The following is a 24,247-nucleotide window of genomic DNA, read 5'->3' on the forward strand; positions in this document are numbered from 1 at the left end:
TGTTACTTACGTCATGCTAATCACATTAACGCATGTTAGCTCAACCGACCCGCGGGACAGACATCAATCCTGTAGAGGTTTTAACTCTTACACAACTAACCTAATTATCACAACATAACTGCTCATAGATATAGCTATCATTAGCGAACTTTAATTAAATACATATACAATTTCACTTGTATACTTGACTTAGAGACTCTAGAAAAAAATGGACTCTCGCAAGTTTGCCAGGAGGGCACTGCAGTAGGTAAGGAAGGTGTAAGTCGAATCCTTCACTTCCATTGTCTGTGCACATAGCAATGTTCGAAAATGTGGATAGTGTGTGTCTAGTTCCTTTCGTGTTTGTGTGTGAGGGGTTGATGTGAGCATGTCTGGGCGGGGTGAATGTAGGTCGGATGCAGTCATCACTCCGCTATTCCCCTGGAGAGATGTTGGCGGGCTGCAAGAATTTAGGAGCCAGAGCACGCACGCGTCTGCTCTGTATGATAATGCGGGCTGTGCCTCCGAGATGAGACCGGGCTAATCCAGGCATTTAATCATCTCCATAGAACTCCATTAGCCCACGCTTTTAAGAAATATCAATAAGTGCTGTCAATAGGAACAGCTAATTCATCAAGGTCAAAAAATATGAGCGTGGTCGTTTTTGAAGGAGTGAATAAGCACACTGCGTCCACGAGCAGGCAATTAAACAGAGGCTTTCTTAAACTCTCCAGCTCTCTAAAGCACTTTTGGATACATTTTTGCACTCTTAAGCGATGCAGAAGAGTTATAAAAAGAGACCTCTTGTTTTTTTTATAGGCCTGTGCTGTAGGTCACACTCTAGCTGACGAGAACGATGTTTGGGGAATAGCTAGTACTTGGAGAAACACACTGGCTAGTCCTGACTTATGTTGGCCCACTATGCCTGCTACATGGATACTTGCTTAAGGATATATCATCCTTTCTATAGTTCCCCCCCCCCCTTCATCCCAGAGTATATATTTGTACCAACATCACCTAGCATGTTACATGGGAGAATAATGTGTGTGTGTGTGTGTGTGTGTTGCTTCTTGTATTCTAAAACAGACCCTTCTGTGTTGTCTGCTGTTCCCTCTAGTCCAATTCAATCTTGCTGCTCAAACTGATCCATTCCAGTCTGTCATTGCAGTGTAGGATATGTGGCGCTGGCCCTAATGACTTTCTACAGATTTAAAGGCAACTCAGAGTGATCTGGTCTCTCCCAGGTTGAGATGTCCTGCTTCGCCTGTCCAAAGCTCTTGATGCTGATGAGACTACTTTTTTTTTTTATCAAGACGTTTTGGCTGTGGATCAGTTTCTAAGGTTATTAGTTTCACACTGGCTGGCTCCTGCCTGAGCCACCTCTAATGAACTTAAAGCGATCCAAGTTCTACCTGACCTGCTTGGGTCTCATACCTTGGCCCTGCAGTGACTTGTTCTCTCCTCAGACCACACAGCCTATAGGCTACCTCTGAAATGCATTAGTTTAGGATCCTTTTTGTTTTGTGACACGTTCCGTATAAACCTCAGTGTTAAGGTATTAAATGTATAGACACTAGAGGATTACTGGGCACCCAGTCCATGCAAAAGCTCATGTTATCTGCAGAGATCTGAAATCTGTTTACAAAACAGGTTTATAATCCCGCTTCAAACCGGCCATCTAATCTGATCAGACCCTCTGAAAACGTGTGTCCGGCCGGGCCTTGGCAGATGGGTGCACCGCTAATGAATTTAAAGTGATCCAAGTTCTACCTGACCTGCTTGGGTCTCATACCTCGGCCCTGCAGTGACTTGTTCGCTCCTCAGACCACACAGCCTATAGGCTACCGCTGAAATGCAGTAGTGTGGGATTCTTCGACGTGTGACACATTCAGTATAAACCTCGGTGTTAAGGTATTAAATGTATAGACGCTAGAGCACCCACAGATGACGCCAGCGGAGCTCCTGTTCGGCCCGCTCTAACTCCGGGAAAACAACTCCTTAGTGCTCTCGGATGGTACACACCCGCGCACGCATGTACACCCAATCCAATAGTCGCTGACTGTGGAGCCGTCCACCTCCGTCTCAAATCTTTCCTCCCACACCGTATGTCGTCCAGTGCAGGCAGAAACTCTTTCCCTGCTGCGTTTCTAGCAGGTGAAGGATGCCAAAGAGAACATGGCGCAATTCTCAACCAGGTTTGAAATGTTTGCTCTTGAACTTTAACTGTTGAGGAGGAGATTGTTGCGACTGTGATTTTCCCATGTTTTCCACACCTGCGTGAAGGCAAGCTGGCAAATAATGGATGCCGATTGCCCTACAAACACCATCTCCCTACTGCATGTCTACATGTCCTCACAGCTACTGTGTCATGTTGATTAAGAAACGGCTCCAGTGTCTAGGAGGCTATAAATCGGGCCAGTCTGCAGACTAGAGATGGGGTACGGCGCTGCCTTCTGCAGGGGCCCTGGACAGACCTAGCCTCTTTGATCTCATTATAAAATGCAAATGCGCTGCACCCTAAAGGGATCAAAGGTTCCCCTTCCCATTGGATGGCGAAAGCTTAATAATAGCAGCCTGGAGCGGTTTCTGTTTTTTAAGAAGTGATTTGGGGAGCTGCCGTTCCTCCGGGACATTATTTACTTTGGAGATAATGTTGCTGCTCACTAACGTAGTGACTGACTGCAGCACAGAAATCCCAGGCAGCTCCTGTTGCCTATTTTAAATGTGATCAGTCAGGTAAGCGTGTTTTGCGCTTCTCTCTGCCCCTGCTATCTCCCACCTCCAAGCTTGGGTTTCAGGGCGTGGAATGTGAAAGTGTAAAATTGCTTCAACGGTAGACTCTGATACCTCCATCTACTTCTCCATTACCCTGCTAAGCAAGCGGTTACATTTTAAATGCTTTGCAGATATTCAATAATTCAGCAGCTGAGATACATATTTAGAGTAACTAATGCTTATTTTCCCCGGCCCCGAAAAATACGACCATTTTAGAACACGGTCTTATCATGCTGTATCAAAGGCACTGACATTGCAAAGTGAGAGCCCTGTTTTTTGAGATGCATGTGGGAATATTTTTAGCAACTCCGTCTCTCCCCAGATTGTTGTTAATTGTAGATGCAGCAGAAGTGGCTGTGTGGAGGCCCGGTGCCGACTGTGTTGGTGGTGGGAGTGGTAGTGAATCATTCGGCAGCCGGTTTGATCCTGCTGTGTGGCGGGTTCCCGTGTCAGGAAGCTCCTGCCTGGCTGCCCGCCCACCAGCCTCACCTTTCCTCCCCCCACCGCCTCCCCACTGCTCTCACTCTGCCCCTTGGAGTGGGCGGGGAGGACATGCTGGCTGGCATGCCTCGCATCCATTTGGCAGGAGCTGTTGTCCCCACACCCTGTTGAGTGAGGAGTCGACTACATTGAGGAACATGAAAGGGCTCGGGGCTCTGGAGCTGTCTCTTGTGGCCCATATGTACTGATTTTGGCTCTGTTTTTATGTAACTGTGTCTTTTCCCAGCTCATGACCATGACTTCACAGTTCAGTTCATCTATAGGTTCCATTCCATACAAGCAAATCTTAGCCTAAATATTAACTTATTTTTTTTAATTTTACGGTTTTTCCTTTCCCTGCTGAGAAACACATTTTACCATCCGTCATTAGTCACAAATTGATCGCCGAAGCTCCCTCGACTGTGATAATGAAATCTGTTTAAAGTCAATACCTGACTTGCTGCCTGACTGAGACCCCAGTAGTAGTAGTACTGCTGCTGTGCTGTTTATTTCTCCACTGATGGTGTTGGACAGTGATCCACTGTTGAACTCTGGATGGGGTGCATACTTGCTGAGTCACTGCTCCTGGCCTATCTGAAAAGCAGCGCGTCTCGGTCTGTGTTATGGGGGCATGTTGCTCAGCCGCCGAGTGCTACGACGACACTAGAGCAGTGAGGAAGCAGAATGGGCTCTACAGCTGCTCAGTAGCTGGGGGTAGGGTTTGGACTGAGACTCAGCAACGCAGTGAAACACAGTATAGGGATGAATTTGGATTCGCTGAGATTTATTTGTGTGTATTTAATAACTGAAGAAAGGGGGTGGTTCTGTATTTTTATGGCTTTTCCAGATCTGTTCGCTTATGTGGCGACTGAGATCATCACCTCCAATGGGCTGTGCCAATGCTTTGTCTCAGATGTAAGGCTGGAAATGGAGACCATTTGGGAGGTGGGGGTGAAATCACCCTAGCTACAGAGTTATGAACTTGAAGGAATTTTAGACATAAAAAAAAAAATACTAGAAAAACTCATTAAACTAGAAAAATAATTAGCTAGTCCTCAGGTTCTTCTAAAGGGAAAACAGATGGAGAGTATGAGAATCCTTCAGTCATCCTTTTTGTACCCAACCGAATTTGGATATTTTTATTTCATTTTTTTAGGATGTGATGCTCTTCTGAGGTGGTGTCCATTTTGGCCTTATGGGTGTTCCTGTCATTGTAGCAAGGGCAGCGAGAATTTAACAGTCCTAAGTGCAGGGCTCTGTGGTTTGTGCAGTCATGTGACATCGTCATCATTTTAATCCTCTATTTAAAGCCTTACACAAAATGAAAGCGGTTGTCTGAGGATGGTGCTAAACCATCTGACATAAAAAGAAAAGGGGGAAAGTTTCATGGAAAAAGCTTTAAATAAAGGTTAAAACCATGCATGTCACATGATCGCGCGAACACAGGACCCTAGTTTGAGATGGTGAAGGCTTTACCATGGCTTCAGTATAAGACTGAATCCCAATCATGAAAGCCTTTGCTTTGCCGGTCTCGTTTTAATTGAAAGCCTAAGCTCGACGTTTGAATTCAATTCCTACTCATGGCCTTTCGGTGTTAGGTCAGTCTGAGCCTAAGCATGGCCTCTCATAGGTACTTTGATTTCTCCCGGAAAGGGGGGTGGTGGAGAGGGGGGGATAGACAGAGGGGTGGAGAGGCGCTGAGCCATGATGAATTCTACATGCTATAAATAGAGCCAAGTCCTTGGAATCCGCCTTTAACTCTGAATCTTCCCTGTTAAATCCACCTAAGCTGGGCTAGGCCGGCTGCTGCCGCTGGCTTCTGCTATATAAAAACTATTTTCACAAATCCTCCAGAAAACATGAACGATCAAACAATCAATGCTCTCGTGTTTTTAATAAAGTATGTGTGACGGATTTCTTCCCTTCTCTCGGTCTCCCGGTCTTTGTTTGATTTCATTAATAATATCCATAATTGAGGTAGTCTGTTCTCCCTGTAGATCGTTTGCCTCCCGTGAAGCTCGCTGCTAATTTGTCAGCTGTTCTCTCGTGCGCCTTTTTTTTTTTTTTTTCTTAAAAAAAAAAACATTTAAAAATGAATAAAGCTCAAGCCAATACTAATTATTAGAACCTGTGGGAAGGTCCTGGGGATCATGAGACTGACTGACTGGGGATCAGGCCGAAGTTCTGGAGGCTGGCTGAGGTAAAGCCCTTCACTGAGCATATACCGTTAAACCTGGAGGGTTATGTGAGCTAACGAGACTATACAGCCACACGGCAGGTCACCGTCATCTGATAGGAATTAAAAGCAGAGGTAACAAGCCCTAATGATTGGCATGTTCATCTAATCAGCATGGGTAGTAATTATAGTGAGAAGGTTCCTGGCTTATTTCATTTTTGTTCTAATGCATCCTCGAGCCTCCATGGTAATTACGTAATCCTGATCACCTGATCACATTGTCCCAGAGCTAATAACCTCACGCTGCCGCTTGCGATCGCCGCTTTCTGCAATGGCATGAATGTGGTGTGAATGTCAAGATATCACCATGTGCAAAGCATAACGTGGCGACATGTTGATTATTTTAACGTTGTCATTGCCACATCTGAGAGCTTTTCTACGCCTCTCTCTGTAAGCCTTGCTCACGTCTGGACGGTCTCTGAGTGAGAAACTTGAGCCCCGTGCCTGCATGTCCTCATTGGGGTCGGTGCTCGACGGAGAGGGGGACAGTGACACAGCTGTGGCGGCAGAGCGGAACCAGTGATGGATGACATGTCAGAATGGGCTGCTCAGCCTTCCCTCCACTCCTATTGACAGCCACGACTCTCCCATCCAGCGTCAGTGTGGCTAATCGCAGGTCACTACATCCACGGATATGACACATGAATATTGCTGGTTGTAATTGCTCGTTTGTCAATGTCAACGTTTTCAATGCAAGTTTTCTGCAGTTAATTTATCGAATGAAAGTCCCATTTGACAAACATCAAAGAAATGGTCTAAGTCAATTTGCTACGAGGCAGGGGCTGTGTAAGCATAAAGGCTGCAGTAGAAACCCAATGTGGCTCAAAGCAGCACAGTTTGACTATGCTTACGAGTCGCCAGTGTAGAGACAGGATTGTACTCTGGAATCTTAGCCGTGACCAGGAAGAACGGAAGCCAACGTTTTAACACGCGTTTACTGTTACCTTGTGGTTTTGCTCAGGCTCTATCTAGATGCTGGGAGTTCTGTCCTAGTACAATATGTAAATGGGGCTCTGTGTGGGAGATGGTGTGTGTGTGTGTGTGTGTGTGTGAATGCTCAGAGCAATTGTTTGCCCCGGCTTTGAGCCCTGCAGCCGCGAGGCCACAGCCCTCTTCCCCACCAGTTAATTGCCTCTGAATTAGCCCATTAATGCGGTCGTGTAGAGGGATGAACGGGTGCTCTGAGGTGTCTGGCCTCTCTTGACCACTGCCATGTATTATTTATGGGTCAGCGAGTCTGTCAGCTCAACATTAACTTGGCTAATGGGCTGAAAAGGAGGTCTGTAGCTGCTTTTTAAATCGGTAGCAAGTCAAATAGACTTCAGGAAAGTCCAGGTTTGGTCTGAAGGTGGAAGCTAAGGCAACACTTCACATTTTTAAAGGCTCTTTTTCTGTTCCTCTGTACATTCCTGTAAGGACGAATAGTGCACCCTGAGGACAGGTTACCATGGGAGATCTACCGCAGATACGGGGTTGTGTCATGCTCTGTCTGCCTGTGATGCAAAGGCATGATGTGCTTGGTTGCCCCATATGAACTTCTTTGATTCTGTATAGTTTAATCCGAGGTAGGATAGTTTCTCTGTCCTATTGGGGGATTGTTTTGTATATCCAGAGGCTTTAGATCGCATGTCTCAAACTCATTTCACGGAGGGCAGCGTGTCTGCAGATTTTCTCTCCTCCCTTGTACTTGATTGACAAACTGAGGTCACTAATTAGTAAGGAACTCCCCTCATTTGGTTATGTAGGTCTTAATTGAAAGGGAAAACCAGCAAACAGTGAGCTGGGTGATAAATGATATTTATTTATTTATTTATTTATTATTTGTACATATTTGTACAAGCTTTGAAATATTTTGGGGTTATAGTGGGGACAGTAACATTACCTCACAACAAAAAAATACCAAGAAATGTTTTGGTGCACATAATATACTTTTAAATGATAAATTAAGGTGTCTAGTAGAAAAAATGTGTCAAATGAACGTAGACATTAATAAATACATTTATTTTGAGGTGTACCAAGATGGCTGTGCAGTGGCTTCAATACAACACCCTCTGTCAGTCATCCAGGGTTTATACACATTGGTGGAAACATATATTCTAAGTGATTTCAATGGGTCTTTATCAATTCTGATATTGTTCAATCAAACTTAACCACTTATAATCACTTGAGCACTTGAGAGTTTTTCTACACTGCTACGTAGGTCTGTATGAAATGGGCAAACAATCAAGCGCTTCTTTTTAACCGAATGTTGCAATTTTGATTTAGATCAAAACATGGGTGAACCGTTGCGATCATGGAAATATAATGATTATTCTAAATATATAGTTGGAATATAATATTGGTCACATTGAATACAGTTTGACATGACAACTATTGAAAAAGCCAGGGCGGAATTTGTCAGGGTTGGGAACCAATGTGTTTCCCAGGGAAACCTATAGCCTTTGTCAACATTTTAACTATGTTCTCTTACTTCATGTACATGTAGCTAACATGTTCATTCTTCACCTACTCCTCTCTGATTTTAGAAGGTGTTGTACAAGCAACATGCTGATTTAGGCCTACATCAGCACTGGTATTAATCAGGCTGTATTAGCTAGCTAAGTTTTTGCTCTGACTCCGCTAATAAATGTACTATCTAGTGATAAGTGGCTAACAGAATTTATTTTAGCCACAACTACCTAAGAAAAGACAAAGTAGCTTTTTGCAGACGGTAAGACGCACAAACTAATGATGTCATCATAGAACGCTGTGGTTTTATACATTTAAGACGCAAAGTGGAAAGCAGCATCGTTTTTCATCAACATCTTGTTGCCAGCTGCTGCGTTGATCATGCAGACTAAAGTCTGTTGAAGTGGGCGAGCAACAACTGTGCTCCTTGAGTGACGGGTCGGGGCTTGGTGAGAGGCGGAGAGGGACGACTCACTCAAGTTGCATAGAAAACTATAAAAACGGACGTGACACAAGGCCGAGTGTCGTATCACATTTAATAAACCAAACATTGAAATACAGTTATACAAAAAACCCAAACCGGTCCGTGCAGCTGTATGTTTGTGTGTGTGTGTGTAGAGTCAAATATTGTATACAGCCCAGCCCTACACTAGGTCCTCCATGGAATGAGTTTGACGACCCCATCTTTGGATGGAGGTAAATGTGGACCGGAAGACCCCTGGTCTATTTGTGAAACCTTCATTTATCCGTGTCTTTTCACTGCTTGTTCTCTTAAGAGCGACGGGAGAAGAACACGACTGAATATGAAATGATGGACCTGTATTTCCACTGAGAATATTATTTTCTTGCAATTCATTAAACAACCAAACTCCCAAAGGCAGTCAGTTTGCATTCACCAAGCATATTGAATATATGATGCCTCCAGAGAACTCCACCACGTTTCTGATGAGATCGTCCCAATCGCAAAACGTACTTCCTCCTGCCTTTTTTTTTTTTTTTAGTGGTGCTCAATCATGGCTGGCAAGTCATTTCCGTCTCTCTGACATTGAATACTAAATTCATATGCCTTATTTCAGTCTCATATTGTTCCACTTTGACCTTCTCGCTACGTTAGATGTGGTGTTTCTTTAATTTATTTTTTATCTTTCTTCCATCCCCGAGACATTTTTGCTATTTTCAGGCTTTTTTAAAAGTCAACAAATTTGACTCTGCCAAGAATGGTAAACCTAAAGAATGAATGCATGTTGCCTACATTTTGCTCTGTATGTTTTGATTATTGGGGAGTATAAGCTCGGGAAATTCAATGGAAGCAAATTGCAGGTCAATGTGTTTAGTTTCTCTGCCAGACTTCATGACACAAAACGACCACATTATTTTCTCAGATCCTTCAATTGTCTTTAGGAAATCAGCGTCCAAGAGGTCGGGGCAAGATAAAATGTAACCTGAAACATGTCATCTGCCTCTCAATATTATTCCCTCTACCTCAAAGGGTAAATGCATTTAGTTTTGGTGACATGGGCTATGTTATACAGGATTATTGTGGTCTTTTACAGAAGGTGTTTTTTATTAGTCCATAGTCCAAAAAATCTGTCTGGTAACCACATTTTACATATGTCTATTTGCTTTCCACAGCTTACAAGGCTAGAGACTGACAAGGCCATAGAAATCAGAATTTATACTCAATATGTCTTTGTAGCATTTAATTTGTTCTACTCTTAAGTGGGCTGTTGGCACTACTTGGTACCGATGGAGCGGTGTGAGTGTGTGCACTATAGGGGGCTGCTGTGAGCAGCTATTGTTAGTGGAAGGATACTATCGGACGCTCTACTGCCTGATAATTAAGTGGCGTGCTGACAAACGGCTTTCATCAGATCTCTCATGTGGAACTGAGAGCATGCGAAGGCTTTCAGGGAGGATAAACTGGAGGACGTCACTTTGCCTCCAATCTCTTATGGCCTTGTGCTGCCTCCGCAGAGAGGGAGGGAGGGGAGAGCCATGTATTGCACAGAAGCACGAAAGTGCAAGCTTGCATTCGTCAGAATGGAACAGACCCAATTTATAGCCAGGCTTATTGTGTGCTTCTCTCTTATGGCAAATATTGCGAATTCAGAACTGTTTTTTTTTTTGCCATGTTATGTCAAATGGTGAATGCAATGTGCGAGGATAGTTTTCCCTTCTGAAAACCTGTCAAATTGTCTTTTTGTTTTCTCTTGGAGTTTCACAGTTCGGGGATCAAGTCAGAGTGGAAGTGCAATTGGCCTTCATCTAGATGATGCAGATCTTGTTTTTAGATGTTTCCTTTGTCTGCAAATCAATTGTGCAAGACCTTCAGTTCAATTTGAATCTCACCAGAATGGTAAGATGAGCCAAATAGACAGCCTGGGCAATGAAGCAAACGCTAGGCTCGGCCTATATGTCCACTACTTTTTTTTCCAACTCTTCTGGACCACCTTGTTCTTTCGTTCATTCCTCTAGACCCAATTCTTCTCCTAGTCTCCTGTGCTGTGCTGACCAGTGAATGATGACAGAACAGTGGCTCCATCCCTCTCCTCTATTCTCCTCTCTCTGACTGTTTTTAACAAGGTCCATGTCCTTGTGATTTTTGAGAGCGAATCTTGGGGGGGGGGGGGGTCAAACCTGAAAAAACTAAACACATTTTTTGGGGAGAACTAAACCGAATCAGGCCAAAAATAAAACAATTTGAAAGGCTCTAGTTATGAGTGGAGCTGCTCTGCTCTGAAGACTGTGGAAAGCCCTTTGACTGTGTGTGCTTTGCTCTCAGCACCAGGCGAGAGCGCTCCTGAAGGACTATGATTAAAATGGTTCAGACGAGTGGCTCAGCTCTTTTGTCATTGTGTTGACCCGTCATTCAGTGTTACATTTAAGTGAATTTCCCCCCGTAGCCTTTCAAAAATAATTTGCAGCAGCCAACCTGGCTACCAATTTTGAAAGGAAACGTTGAAAAATCTCATGTTGCACTCAAGAGTCAGGTCTGTAACCTTTAATACATCCAGAAAATAATGCAGAAGAGTTTGGATTTTTTTTTTCTCCGCAGACTGAGCTCAAGGTTACCCAACAAAGCAGGTAAAGATGTGGGTGTGAGCGAGGTTGAGCTCAGAACACTTTCTTTTGCAGTGCTTTTGGTCTCCAATCCCCTCCTACTGCTGGAAAGGGAACATCCTTAGTGCAGCTTTCATAAACTTCTGTGCCACTCCGGAGAATAGGAGTTTTGTCTGTGCCTAAACTGAATGTGGGTGTAAATATCCTTGGATTACTTTCACGAAGTAACTTCAGATGAAGATGGATGTCTTCAGGATCACACTCTCTATGACTAACTGAAAAGCCAGAATATGGGGAGTATCTACCGGTGCATTTTGGGTCGACCGTGACTGATTGGCGTGTAAGTCGGTGTCCAGTTCTCTCTTGGCATCATCTTGTCCCCTGCATACCTGCCTGGGAGGGGCTCTGTCTCCCACACCTATTTTCATTCCCAGTCATGTCTCCTCTTCACAGCCAGCCACGCACTAAGCAGGAGTGGGTAATAATTGTATTGAAGGCTGCACAAATTTATTTATATTTTATTATTTCTTTTTTTTAGCGGAGAAAAAAAAATGGACAATCGGTTTGCGGGCCAGAAAAGGTGCAGTTATTTCAGTGTTTTATCCCGAGGTCCATATTTAATCGGCCGACGGGCTGGCCCCTGACCGTAGGCCGTATTTTGCTCACCCCTGCACTAAAGTGTAGTTAATATCGGCTAGTAGCTCTCTAAGCCTGGCAAGCGAGGCTTAACGATCCCATACCCACCTGATGGACAGGAACCAGCCCGTCTCATCTGCCTATTACCTAACATGACCCAATGCATATGTATGGAATATGTACACCAGCCTATACAGAAGTGAATCTAAGATCTGTATGGAACTAAATGACCCTAGCAGGCAACTCCCACCATGGTTATCCAGTGGGTGTAGACGGCACAGCTTCAACTGGGGTTAAAATGGCTTGCGTGGGTTGCTTTTTATTGTACTGGATCTGAAGTTCTTCAGCACCAAATGGTAAGGAGAAACCTTTCTAAATAGTCAGTACGTTTTGAAAAGCTTTATCTGATTTTAAGCAAATAGTTTATTGTACAGTAGAAACAGGAGTTATCACTGTGGTTATTTTGAGCACTGATTTTTTTATTTGCTGGCTATGCGCATGCATCTTTTAAATTTCCATATGCAAGCATTTATCGCTTTCATCATTTTAATATACTTGTGAAGGATGGGTTTAATATAACCATTTGAAATAGAATTTCCAGTTGGTGTAATCTCATTTTGCAGAGGATTTTTTTTGGTTTAGATTAGGCCTACTTCAACATGTTACACACAGGTAGGCTAGGTAGGATCTGCATCACAAACTGTGCGTTTTGTGATCGACATGTTTTTCTATTTTTTACTGCTTTCTGTCTTAATTCACATGGCCTCAACTTGCATGCTTGGTCAACATTTTTTTTTAAGTGTATTTTTCCATATAGATACCCTATGTTTGAATAACGTCAACTATATGTAAAGCTACTGAGCACGTCGGAAGCTTTTAAGCTCTGTGATTTAAAAATGAGGACTGAGCCCGAATCTTTATGGCCTAAACAGAAGAGGAAAAACATTTTCCTGACTCCTCCCACTGTCCTTTGCAGCCATTAAGCTCCTGAAAATGCCAGTGATCGGCTACACCAGCGGTTGGCAACCTTTTCCATTTGGATTGCCAAGTTTATTGTACCTCTTCTAATTTTTTTTGGTTTCTTTTTCTTTACCCTGTTTTCTCCCCAATTTTCGTGGTATCCAATTGGTAGTTAGTCTTGTCCAACGCTGCAACTCCCGTACGGACACGTGAGAGGCGAAGGTCGAGAGCCATGCATCCTCTGAAACACAACCCAACCAAACCGCACTGCTTCTTGACACAATGCCCACTTAACCCGGAAGCCAGCCGCTCCAATGTGTCGGAGGGAACACCGTACCCCTGGCGACCGTGTCAGCGCGCACTGCGCCCGGGGCCACAGGACTATCTTACCCTTTCTACTGATCTGCGTGCCAGTTAGGATGTTCATGGAACCATTTCATTTGAATTTTTCTTCATATCTCAAAATCAATGTCATGTGGTTAAACAAAATTCTATCTAAATGAAAATTGTACAAATCTAAAGTTAACTACTATTGCCAGTATGTAAAAATGGCCTACATAAAGCCAACAAATAACATTTGCAGCCCATAGGTAAAAATGCTGATATATATATATATCTCATTGGATGGCCTGCCTGCAAGGAACTTGAAGCATTGTATCAACTATTAACTTGGTCCAGCCTGAAGTTTGTGCTAGCTAACTTGCAGCATTGTATAAACTATCCTATAAAGTTTCCTGTGCCAGTGAGCTCCTGACAGACACGGCTGTCGGCTATTCACGCAAGGGATCAAAAGTAATCCGGTGTGTTTCCTTACTCAAGATTTTAAACTTTTTTTGGGGTACTACATGATTGGGGCGGGAGGTAGCCTACTGGTTAGAGAGTTGGGCCAGTAATCGAAAGGTTGCTAGATCGAATCCCTCAGCTGACAAAGTAGAAATCTGTCGTTCTGCGCCTGAACAAGGCAGTTAATCCACTGTTCCTAAGCCGTCCATTGTAAATAATAATTTGTTCTTAAGCTACTTGCCTAGTTAAATGAAATGCATTTTTTAAATGATTCCATATGTGTTATTTCATAGTTTTGATTAGAGGTCGACCGATCTAATTAGGGCCGCTTTTTCAACTTTTCATAATTGGTAATTGGCCTTTTTGAATGCCGATTATGGACGATTTACATTGCAATCCATGAGGAAACTGCGTGGCAGGCTGACCACCTGTTATGCGAGTGAGCCTGCCACACAAGTGCAGCGTCAAATGGACTTTGTGGCTGCATGGAGCCAAGGTAAGTTGCTAGCTGGGTTTAAACTTATCCTATAAAAAAACAATCTTCACATAATCACTAGTTAACTACACATGGTTGATATTACTAGGTTAATTAGCTTGTCCTGCGTTGCATATAATCAAAGCGTTGCCTGTTAATTTATCATCCAATCACAGCCGAATTCAACTTTGCCAAAATGGGTGATTTAACAAAAGCGCATTGCCGATTTAAAAAGCACCATTTTGTCCACAAATGTACCTAACCGTAAACAATGCCTTTTCTTAAAATCAAAACACAAGAGTATTTTTTTAAACCTGCATATTTAGTTTAAAAAAAATCATGCTCGCAGGCAATAGTAACTAGGGAAATTGTGTCACTTCTCTTGCGTTCAGTGCAACCAGAGTCAGGGCACATGACACAGTTTGGGCCGCCTGGCTCGATGTGAACTAATTTGCCAGAATTGTACATAATTATGAAATGACATTGAAGGTTGTGCAATATTTAAACTTTGGGTTGCCACCCGTTCCATAAAATACAGAACGGTTCCGTATTTCACTGAAAGAATAAAGGTTTTGTTTTCGAAATGATAGTTTCCAGATTTGACCATATAAATGACCAAAAGCTCGTATTTCTATGTTTATTATATTATAATTAAGTCTGATTTGATAGAGCAGTCTGTCTGAGCGGTGGTATGCAACAGCAGGCTCGTAAGCATTCCTTCAAACAGCACTTTCCTGAGTTTGCCAGCAGCTCTTAGCAATGCTTGAAGCACAGCGCTGTTTATGACTTCAAGCCTATCAACTCCTGAGATTAGGCTGGCAATACTAAAGTGCCTATAAGAACATCCAATAGTCAAAGGTATATGAAATACAAATGGTATGGAGTGAAATAGTTGATGCGTCATAATTCCTATAATAATAACCTAAAACTTGAACTGGGAATATTGAACCACCAGCTTTCATGTTCTGAGCAAGGAACTTAATTAGTTTTTTTTTACATGGCACATATTGCACTTCTCCAACAGTTTTTTTGCATTATTTAAACCAAATTGAACATGTTTCATTATTTGAGACTAAATATATTTAATGTATCGTATTAAGTGTTTCAGCATTCAGCATTGTTGTAATTGTCAATATTACAAATTTATAAAAATCGTCCGATTTTTAATCAGTATCAGCATTTTTTGGTCCTCCAATCGGTATCGGCGTTGAATCAAATCAATCGGTCGACCTCTCGTTTTGATGGCTTCACTATTATTCTACAATGTAGAAAATAGTCAAACTTAAAACCCTAGAATCAGGTGTCCGCACTTGACCGGTACTGTATGTGTGTAGTTATATCTATTTGCCGTGGCTCGACTAAAAAAATAAAAAATAATCTCTGTCGACTAACAGCCTATCGACCAAACAATTGGCCTGACTCCATTTAGTCGACGAGACAAGTAGGGTTTTTAAATGTATTAGTTTTACCTTGGCATGCATTTTGCTGCAGCAAGCAAACTGTTGACGTTTTATTAAAACGACATACAAGCGAGTAAAGATCAGAGACTAAGGGGTTTAAAGCCTAGCATGCCAAGACTGCTACAAGATACCAAGGGAAACAGATATGCCTTTGAAGCCTGTAAACAATCAAGTTGAAAATCGTTGCGGTTGACTTCGTGGCTCTTCAAGTGTGGGCTACGGGTCTCAATACTTTGGTTATGAGAGATTTTCGGTGTGTGCTGTGCGTTGAGCTTGTGCTTGACTGTGCGTCTACTCTTCAGGTGGTGTGCGTGGGGTTGGGGGAGAACTGTGTTAGGTGGGGAAGTGAAGGAATGTGTGTGTGCGCGCGCTGTGACGTTCAACGTCTTCCCACAACAAATAGACAGCAAAGGTGCTACATTCCTTAGCCCCTGTGGAGATCTCTGAAGCTGAGGTCAGGTTTATGTTCTGTGTAGGAATGGGACCTTGTATAGAATGTGTGTAACAACAATGCAAACAAATCTACTGTACCAATGCTTTATCCTCGCTGCTGGTTGGTTCCTTCCTTTGTTGTATCATAGCTGTGCTGTGGCTCAGTCCTCTCTCTCTTTCTGTCCTCGCTCACAGAATGCTGCTGCAGGCCTTATCTGAAAGATCACATCCCTTTCTGTATAACAAGACTAGATCTGATGTATGCACTGCAGCAGCAGTGGCTCAACTCTTTGTGTCTGCCTCAGTCATTCACATGGAGTTTTTCCCACAGGTCATTTAAAGGTCATGCTATCCTTGTACTATTTGCTTTTGGCTGCAAAGGCCTGTATTCTATTTATTTTTTTACATGCATGTTTAAGATGCTCTTAAAAGCCTTGTGGTGCTGTCTGTTTTTAAGTGTTAATGTTGAGAAGAGATGTTTGGAATGTAAAGTGAACTTGTGGGTACGTTGTTAGTGTTGTTATTATTGGGGGAAAAATGTCAAAAGAAACTGTGCAACTCCAGTACAACAGATCAGGGTTATGCAATATAATGGGTTACAACCCTGACACTGCCAAGTTGTGGGAAAACATATTGATCACACACTGCTGCAAATCTGAAGGCATTTAAGCGCTGTTCCATTTGGAGTTTAAAGCGCTCGTTTGGGCCTTCCCTTGCTAAGATTAGTTTTTAAATATTTTTTAAAAATGGGCTCACAAGTAAATACTCAACTTTTACATGAAGAGGGAGAAATGCCATGTGTTGGCATGCCTGTCAATAGGACATGTGGAGGCGCAGCAGCAGAGGACTGCGTTAGACCTGTGGAGAGTCCTCTTTTCTCCACGGGTTCTCTCTGTGTGAGAGAACTCCACCTCCCTGCGTCGCAGTTGCACCCTGGTGAGGCTGCGGACCGGACCGCTGGGTCTCGGCAGGGTGCACTGGCCCCCCCCCCCCCCCCTGTGAGGCGCAGGGCAGTGACACAGCCTGTCCTTTTGCCTCACTCTGAACGTTTGACGCGAGGTCGTCAACGTGACCTACTTTCCCCTGGCTACCCTTCGCCCCTGCTGGGCCGCAGGGGCGTCGGGAGGGTGGTGGTGAGTGATGTGTTAAGGCGGGACGGGGCAGGGACGGTGCTGCCCTGGCGTTGGATCACCACGTTAGTTTTGAGACGTGTCTGTGTGTGTGAGGCGACAGCGGGAGACACGCACACCGGCTGGGCGTGAGCCCCACTGTGGGGGTTGCAGGTGCTGTACGTGCTGTACGTGCTGGGCAGTACTTTGGATGGACCCCTGCAATACTGCCATAACGCAATAAATCCTTCTACTCAGTGTACTTATGACCACACTGTGGGTTACTGATCTGGCTGCTCCGTCATCATTGTGTGTCAGTATGATGCGCTGCATGCTGGAGAAGCTAAGGCTAATTGTAGTATAGCCATAAAGTGTTTGTTTTGGAAAAGCTAACTGGCTTTAATTGGGAGGATTCTCACCAGCGTGTTGTCATCTTATTGACGGGTTGTGCTCTGCCTCCCTGCAAGGATGCTAGGGTCTCTCAAATGGAGCCGAAGTGGCTCTCCTGACGTTTCTCTGCGAGACGCTGCGGTCGTAACGTGTTAAAGGCTTCTATCCACTCCATTTCACCCTTTCTCCTACGATTGACCCTCAGCCTGTTAGTTTCACACCAGTGACTTGTAAGCTTAGATGGGAGCGTGTTTGATAGAATACAGTGTGTCGCTGGCACACACAGACGGTCGGAGAGAAGAGTTAATTTAAAAAGTCAACCTGTTAATGCACTGGCAGTACTCTAGGCTGTGTCAGACCTGGATGACCGTATCAATGATTTAGGCCTGCAAGAAGGCACTAAATGGCGACTGAGCAACATCTCGCTGAGCGCTACTTGCCCTTCTCACCTCGTGGCATCAAGTGTTCGACATGCCCTCCTGCTCCTCGCCGGCTGAGTCTGTGGAAGGTGGATGGGTTTTACTTCGGTCTTAAGTGCTTACGCTTGTAAGACATTGTAAGGTCAGCATTACACTCGGGCCCTCCTTTCGCTCTCTCTTTTGTTTTCCTAGGGACCTAATGGCCTTAATGTTTTCCAAACTGATGGTGTGCATCACACCATTCTGTTCCTGGACCTGAATGTAGGCTATGAATATTCTGCATAGTCTACTGTATGTCTATACAGATGTATCCACATGCACGGTGTCACACAGCTGAGTGTCCCCACTTGACATGTGGTCATATCAACTAATGCAGTGGTTCCCAAACTGTTGGGCATGGCAGCAGATTCCCAGTAGAGCAGGCAGGCTTGCTGGACCATCTCTCCATCAACCACGGACACTGACTGATGCACTCCAGTCCCACACTAGACTGGAAGATATAGCACTGATGCTATCAGACAGTGACACAGATTTTGGGGTTTGATTAGCCTCGTTATTGAGTTTAAAAAATAAATAAAAAAATGAATACATTTTATTTTTCTATAATGAACACAATCTGCCCTTCCTGTAACGGTCCTGCCACTTTTTGTTGCATTAGGTTGTGTATGTTTTGGTGTATTGGATTTTAGCCTTTCAGGGGATTTTACCACCGGGGATTGACAGCTTGATAACAAGACTGTCGTTGTCCTCTCTTCCTGAGGTGTATTTCTCTATACTGCTGTTACAATCAGCGCCATCTTATCGGCTTTGGGCTGTATACATCACACATCTGCCCAACGACCATCCGACTCATCTGAGGATCTCAAAGGTGCTTAGTGCAGCCATCTGTCAATACTAGAATGGTGTGGAGATGTGTGTATTCGGCTAGTCCGTTAAGCCTGTGGCTGGCCCAGCCCCAGCTGATTCCAGGAGGCTGGCCGGCTCCACCCTAACTGATACTAAACCAGGAGCAACGCTCCACTCTACAGCCATCATCATGGCTGCTCCGAGCCCCCGACCAGGCAGATGTATATCAGCCTCTGTGGGTGAGGAATAGCTAACACTGTAATGAGTTAAGTTTCAGAATGATCTACATAATTTATCCCCCCCCCCCCCCCCCAAGGAGACTTGTGTAGCATTAATTAATATCAGGCATCGTCCCAGTGAGGGATTCATTTGGGATGCGTGTCTCTTAATTCAAGCTGAGCTTTGATTGTTGGCGCCCATGTAATTTGAGAAGTAGAAGAAGCCAGTCTGCTGTTACCGGGTAGATTAGGCCCGGTCCTGGTAGCTTTGGCCTGGTCCAGTGACGGTGTGTAGACTGACATCTAGTCACAGATATAGCAGTTTATTTCCTCCCAAGGTGTCATTTTTAAAACAAGTGTATCTTGACAGGAAATGAGACTTGACACCAAAGGATGACGTTGTACCATGCTACCAAGGTCCCTCTTTGGTCTTTCTCACAATGGCACAGCCTCTGTGGCTATGACATGCTCTCTGCTCAAAGACACGAGACCTCTTCACTTTTTGATGTGATTTAAAAAGTGGGAAAAAAATGAAATCCATTATCTCTAACCCCAAATTTCTCTCTCTCTCCCCACAGAACTCAATACGGCACAATCTGTCATTGAACAAGTGTTTTCTCAAAGTGCCTCGCTCCAAAGACGACCCGGGAAAGGTAAGACGACCGTGTTTCATTCAAACCCAACATACAGAGATGACTGAACGTAGCGGAAATAAGCGGCTGGTGTCCACAGACAGACCTACTAGTCTAGACTCACTCTTTGCAAGTAGTCCTCCAATATGATCTAATGCTGTCTGCATGAGGAACATGTTCGCTGTGAACGCCTGCCAGTGTGCTCTGACAGTCTGGAAATGCATGGCACGCTCGTAATCTATTTTGAACATTCCACCCCCACAAAATTGCATGTCAAATGTAAAGATTGTTTTTTGCTTTGTTTTTGTTTTTTAGACCTGTGGGCAGACTAAGTACGAAGATGTGATAATAAGTCACTGTCCTTGTGGGAATAGGCCAAAATAAGGCCGTAGTCAGTGCATTTCGAGTAACGCTCCAAAAGTGCCTCTCGGGGCTGGGTTATGAGGAGAAAAGCCCTCAGATCATCACTTAGCGTGGCCTCCCTCTCCTCTCACCCTGACACATACAGCACCTGCCTCTCCCGCCCCATCTCAGGCCGGCAGGGACTGCCGCTATGACACCACCAGCTCCCATACCAGCCTGTTTTACCACACAATCACTCCCATCTCTCGCCCTGTCCCTTGTCTTACTAGTATCTCTCACTGCGCTTTGTTTCTCACGTGGTTGGACCATGTGGGCCTATATTTAGTGTATCCTGGTTATGTGAATTGGTCGAACCATATGTAAGAGTTTTTGTCTGGCGAACAGGCACACAGTGGCTTGAAGAGCTACGCCAAGCTATGTACTGTAGAGGTTGGGGACTGAATGCTAATTTCATGTTTTGCTGTAATCCTCTGATATTGACACTCCTGGGAGCTGCACTAAATACAAAATAATCTATTGCTGTGAGTCCCATTCCAAATGCATGGCCAACTTAATTTGGAATTTCTCACCCCCCCCCCCCAAGACAACTTCAAAGAAGTGCTAGCCTCTAGATAGGTTCCATCAGTATTGTAATGTGGCAGGGATATGAGCAGTGCTGGTCGGATGAGATAGGAGAGCACCGTGTCTACCTCTGAGATGGAGAGCGAGATGACATGCGTGGCGTACACCTTCACCGGGGGTGTAAAAGTGCTGTTACGGCTCCCACTGCAGAGACCTATTTATTGCACGTGTTAACCGGTTCAGAATGCTAAATGTGCACCGTGATTTAAAAATATAGGTTGACATACAATACTGTAGGAAAATCACCAGCCTCTGAGAGAAACAGGTCATCAGGGCTTCTGGTGGAATCATCACGTCCATGGCATTTTGTGTCGAGACGGCATGGATGGTGGAGCTTAGTTTTCCTTACATTTGTAGCTTACATTATGGACAGACATTCTTGCTTTGCCGGCTTCACTATGATGCAGTGCGTTTGTGATTTATTTAAGAAGTCTCTTCCCCCGTCGAGTCTCGAGGGGCGTGTGGAGAAATGCAGAAACTCCCCAAGGGTTTGTGCTTAAAGATGTTTCTTTTTTTTTGCCTAATTAAAAGAAACGCCGCCCGTCTCCACCGGCGCAGTGAGTCTGAGTCTACCAAGAGCTCTAATTGAAACAGTTAACCCCCAAATCCTCATACATCTAGCAGTGAACCAGATGCTTTGATCAAAACACGCAGCTCAGGCAGCTCACCTTCAGGCGTCCTTAGACGTTTCTCTGTCCGTTACTCTCAGCCTCTTGCAGTGAAGACCAACATCGCCAAATATACCAACAATGGAATTGGGCTACAGAACAGTGAGGTATAATGGGATTTATACTCACATATACAGTTGAGTCTGAAGTTTACATACTCCTTTGCCAAATACATTTTAAACTCCAGTTTTTCACAATTCCTGACCTTTAATCCTAGTAAAAAGTCCCTGTCTTAGGTCAGTTAGGATCACCACTTTATTTTAAGAATGTGAAATGTCAGAATAATAGTAGAGTGATTTATTTCAGCTTTTATTTCTTTCATCACATTCACAGTGGGTCAGAAGTTTACATACACTCAATTAGTATTTGGTAACATTGCCTTTAAATTTTTTAACTTGGGTCAAATGTTTCGGGTAGCCTTCCACAAGCTTCCCACAACAAGTTGGGTGAATTTTGGCCCATTCCTCCTGACAGAGCTGGTAAAACTAGGTTAGTAGATCTCCTTGCTGGCACACGCCTTTTCAGTTCTGCCCACAAATTTTCTATAGGATTGAGGTCAGGGTGTTGTGACGGCCACTCCAATACCTTGACTTTTTTGTCCTTAGGCCATTTTGCCACAACTTGGGAAGTATGCTTGGGGTCATTGTCCATTTGGAAGACCCATTTGCGACCAAGCTTTAGCTTCCTGACTGACGTCTTGAGATGCTGCTTCATTTCATCCACAGAATTGTCCTGCCTCATGATGCCATCTATTTTGTGAAGTGCACCAGTCCCTCCCGCAGCAAAGCACCCCCACATCATGATGCTGCCACCCCCGTGCGTCACGGTTGGGATGGTGTTCTTCGGCTTGCAAGCCTCCCCCCTTTTCCGCCAAACATAACGATGGTCATTATGGCCAAACAGTTCTATTTTTGTTTCATCAGACCAGAAAAGTGTGATCTTTGTCCCCATGTGCAGTTTCAAACTGTAGTCTGGCTTTTTTCTGGCGGTTTTGGAGCAGTGGCTTTTTCTTTGCTGAGCGGCCTTTCAGGTTGTCGATTATAGATACTTGTATAACTGTTTCCTCCAGCATCTTCACAAGGTCCTTTTGCTGTTGTTCTAGGATTGATTTTCACTTTTCGCACCAAAGTACGTTAATCTCTAGGAGACAGAACGCGTCCCCTGAGCGGTATGATGGCTGCGTGGTCCCATGGTGTTTATACCTGCGTACTATTGTTTGTATAGATGCACGTGGTACCTTCAGGCGTTTGGAAAATTGCTCCCAAGGATGAACCAGACTTGTGGAGGTCTGCAAATATTTTTTGATGTCTTGGGTGGTTTCTTTAGATTTTTCCCATGATGTCAAGCAGAGAGGCACCGAGTTTGAAGGTAGGCCTTGAAAAACATCCACAGGTACACCTCCAATTGACTCAAATTATGTCAATTAGCCTATCAGAAGCTTCTAAAAGCCATGGCATTTTTTTCTGTAATTTTCCAAGTGGTTTAAAGGCACAGGCAACTTGGTGTATATAAACTTCTGACCCGTTGGAATTATAAGTGAAATAATATGTCTGTAAACAATTGTTGGAAAAATTACTTGTGTCATGCACGAAGTAGATGGTCCTTAACTGACTTGCCAAAACTATAGTTTGTTAACAAGAAATTTGTGGAGTGGTTGAAAAATGAGTTTTTTAATGACTCTAACCTAAGTGTATGTAAACGTCTGACTTCTAGATGTATATTATTACCGCTGAATTGTCTCTGGTTAATTTCCACTGTGAATTATTCTCCCTCTGAGGGAAACACTAATTGACCCCGAGCTTAAAAAAATATGGAAACATATTTTCTCAACATTGTGTTGTTTCAGCAGTGGGGTTAAAGTTACAGCGTTTCAAAATGAAAGCTCGGAGAGAAACACAGGACCGTGCTTTAGATGGCAGTAGTACCGTGACTAGTATGAAATGGGTTTACTACGGGACACGTGTTGTATGGATGCCTTTAGACACAGGTTGTTGTAACAGCACTTTCTCTTCTGTTGTCTAGACTGACAATATCAATTATTCTCTCTGCTCAGGAAGTCATTTTAAGGGTCTTGATCTCACTTCCCCGGACAATTGTGAATGATTCTATCAGGAGTAATATAAAATATATTTTTTTAAATCACAACTTGTAATGGCCTGGGGGTGAGAATCTCATTTTAACCACTGTAAGCAGTGATGCTTGTGGCTTCAGGGAGGAATTGCCATTGAAAAATGAATTAAATGTGTCCGAATGCAGAGATAAATAATGCAGCCACGGGGTGGAATTGTGTGGAGCTGCAGCCTCCGCGCCAGCAGGTCTATTCTCTCCTTGATTAGCTGGGCTCAGACATGGAACAAATGGCAGGGTAGCCTAGTGGTTAGAGTGTTGGACTAGTAACCGAAAGGTTGCAAGTTCATATCCCCGAGCTGACAAGGTTTGTATGAACTTGCAAATCTGTCGTTCTGCCCCTGAACAGGCAGTTAACCCACTGTTCCTAGGCCGTCATTGAAAAAAAGAATTTGCTCTTAACTGACTTGCCTAGTTAAATAAAGGTTAAAAAAAATAAAAATAAAGAAATCCAAAGCGTTGCTGCCTCGCCTGGCGACAGCAGGCCAGCTACAGTTGGATACACTAGCACTGCTTCAGGAGGGGTTTACCAGTTCAACAGCCCCAGTCTCTAACTAACGAGCACCAAAGACAAAGGGAAGCCTTGCCACGAAACACAGCTCCCTCCAATTACAAACATAACCCACGGACACACTTAATACCCACACAGGATTACTTTTTTTTTTTGTGGATTGTGTTTTGCTAGCATTTTGTCAAAGAAAAGTCAGATTTCACTCTTTGTCCTGAGATGGAAAGCCATGTCCATTGCTAACATTCCTGTGGTGCCAGGCAAGGCTTTGTCTGTTCTGTTCTTTACTGTGGTGCTCAATGGTCCTCTCCCCCCCCCCCCCCACCCCCACAGGGCTCCTACTGGGCCATCGACACCAACCCAAAGGAAGACGCCTTGCCCACACGGCCGAAGAAGAGGCCACGGTCCGGAGAGAGGGTAAGTCCCCCAGACAACACACCCTGATTCTTTGTCTTCATACAGTTGTAGATACCCTCACTTAACACATGCCATTATTTACATACACTACAGGACCAAAAGTATGTTGACACCTACTTGTCGAACACCTCATTCCAAAATCACGGGCATTAATATGGAGTTGGTCCCCCCACCCCCCCTTTGCTGCTATAACAGCCTCCACTCT

The 24,247-nt window shown here is 44.1% G+C and overlaps 1 protein-coding gene across 1 annotated transcript in view; it reads left to right on the forward strand.

Moving 5' to 3' along the window:
- LOC135542205 (forkhead box protein J3-like) overlaps positions 1–24,247 on the forward strand; it is an 87,683-nt gene that overhangs the window by 43,229 nt on the left and 20,207 nt on the right. Inside the window, exons 3-4 of the mRNA XM_064968991.1 lie at positions 19,285–19,359; positions 23,959–24,042. Coding sequence (XP_064825063.1) covers positions 19,285–19,359; positions 23,959–24,042 — 159 coding nt within the window. The remainder of the gene's footprint in view (positions 1–19,284; positions 19,360–23,958; positions 24,043–24,247) is intronic.

This window comes from Oncorhynchus masou, chromosome 6 (assembly GCF_036934945.1).
Source record: "Oncorhynchus masou masou isolate Uvic2021 chromosome 6, UVic_Omas_1.1, whole genome shotgun sequence".
Classification (NCBI taxonomy): Eukaryota; Metazoa; Chordata; class Actinopteri; order Salmoniformes; family Salmonidae; genus Oncorhynchus; species Oncorhynchus masou.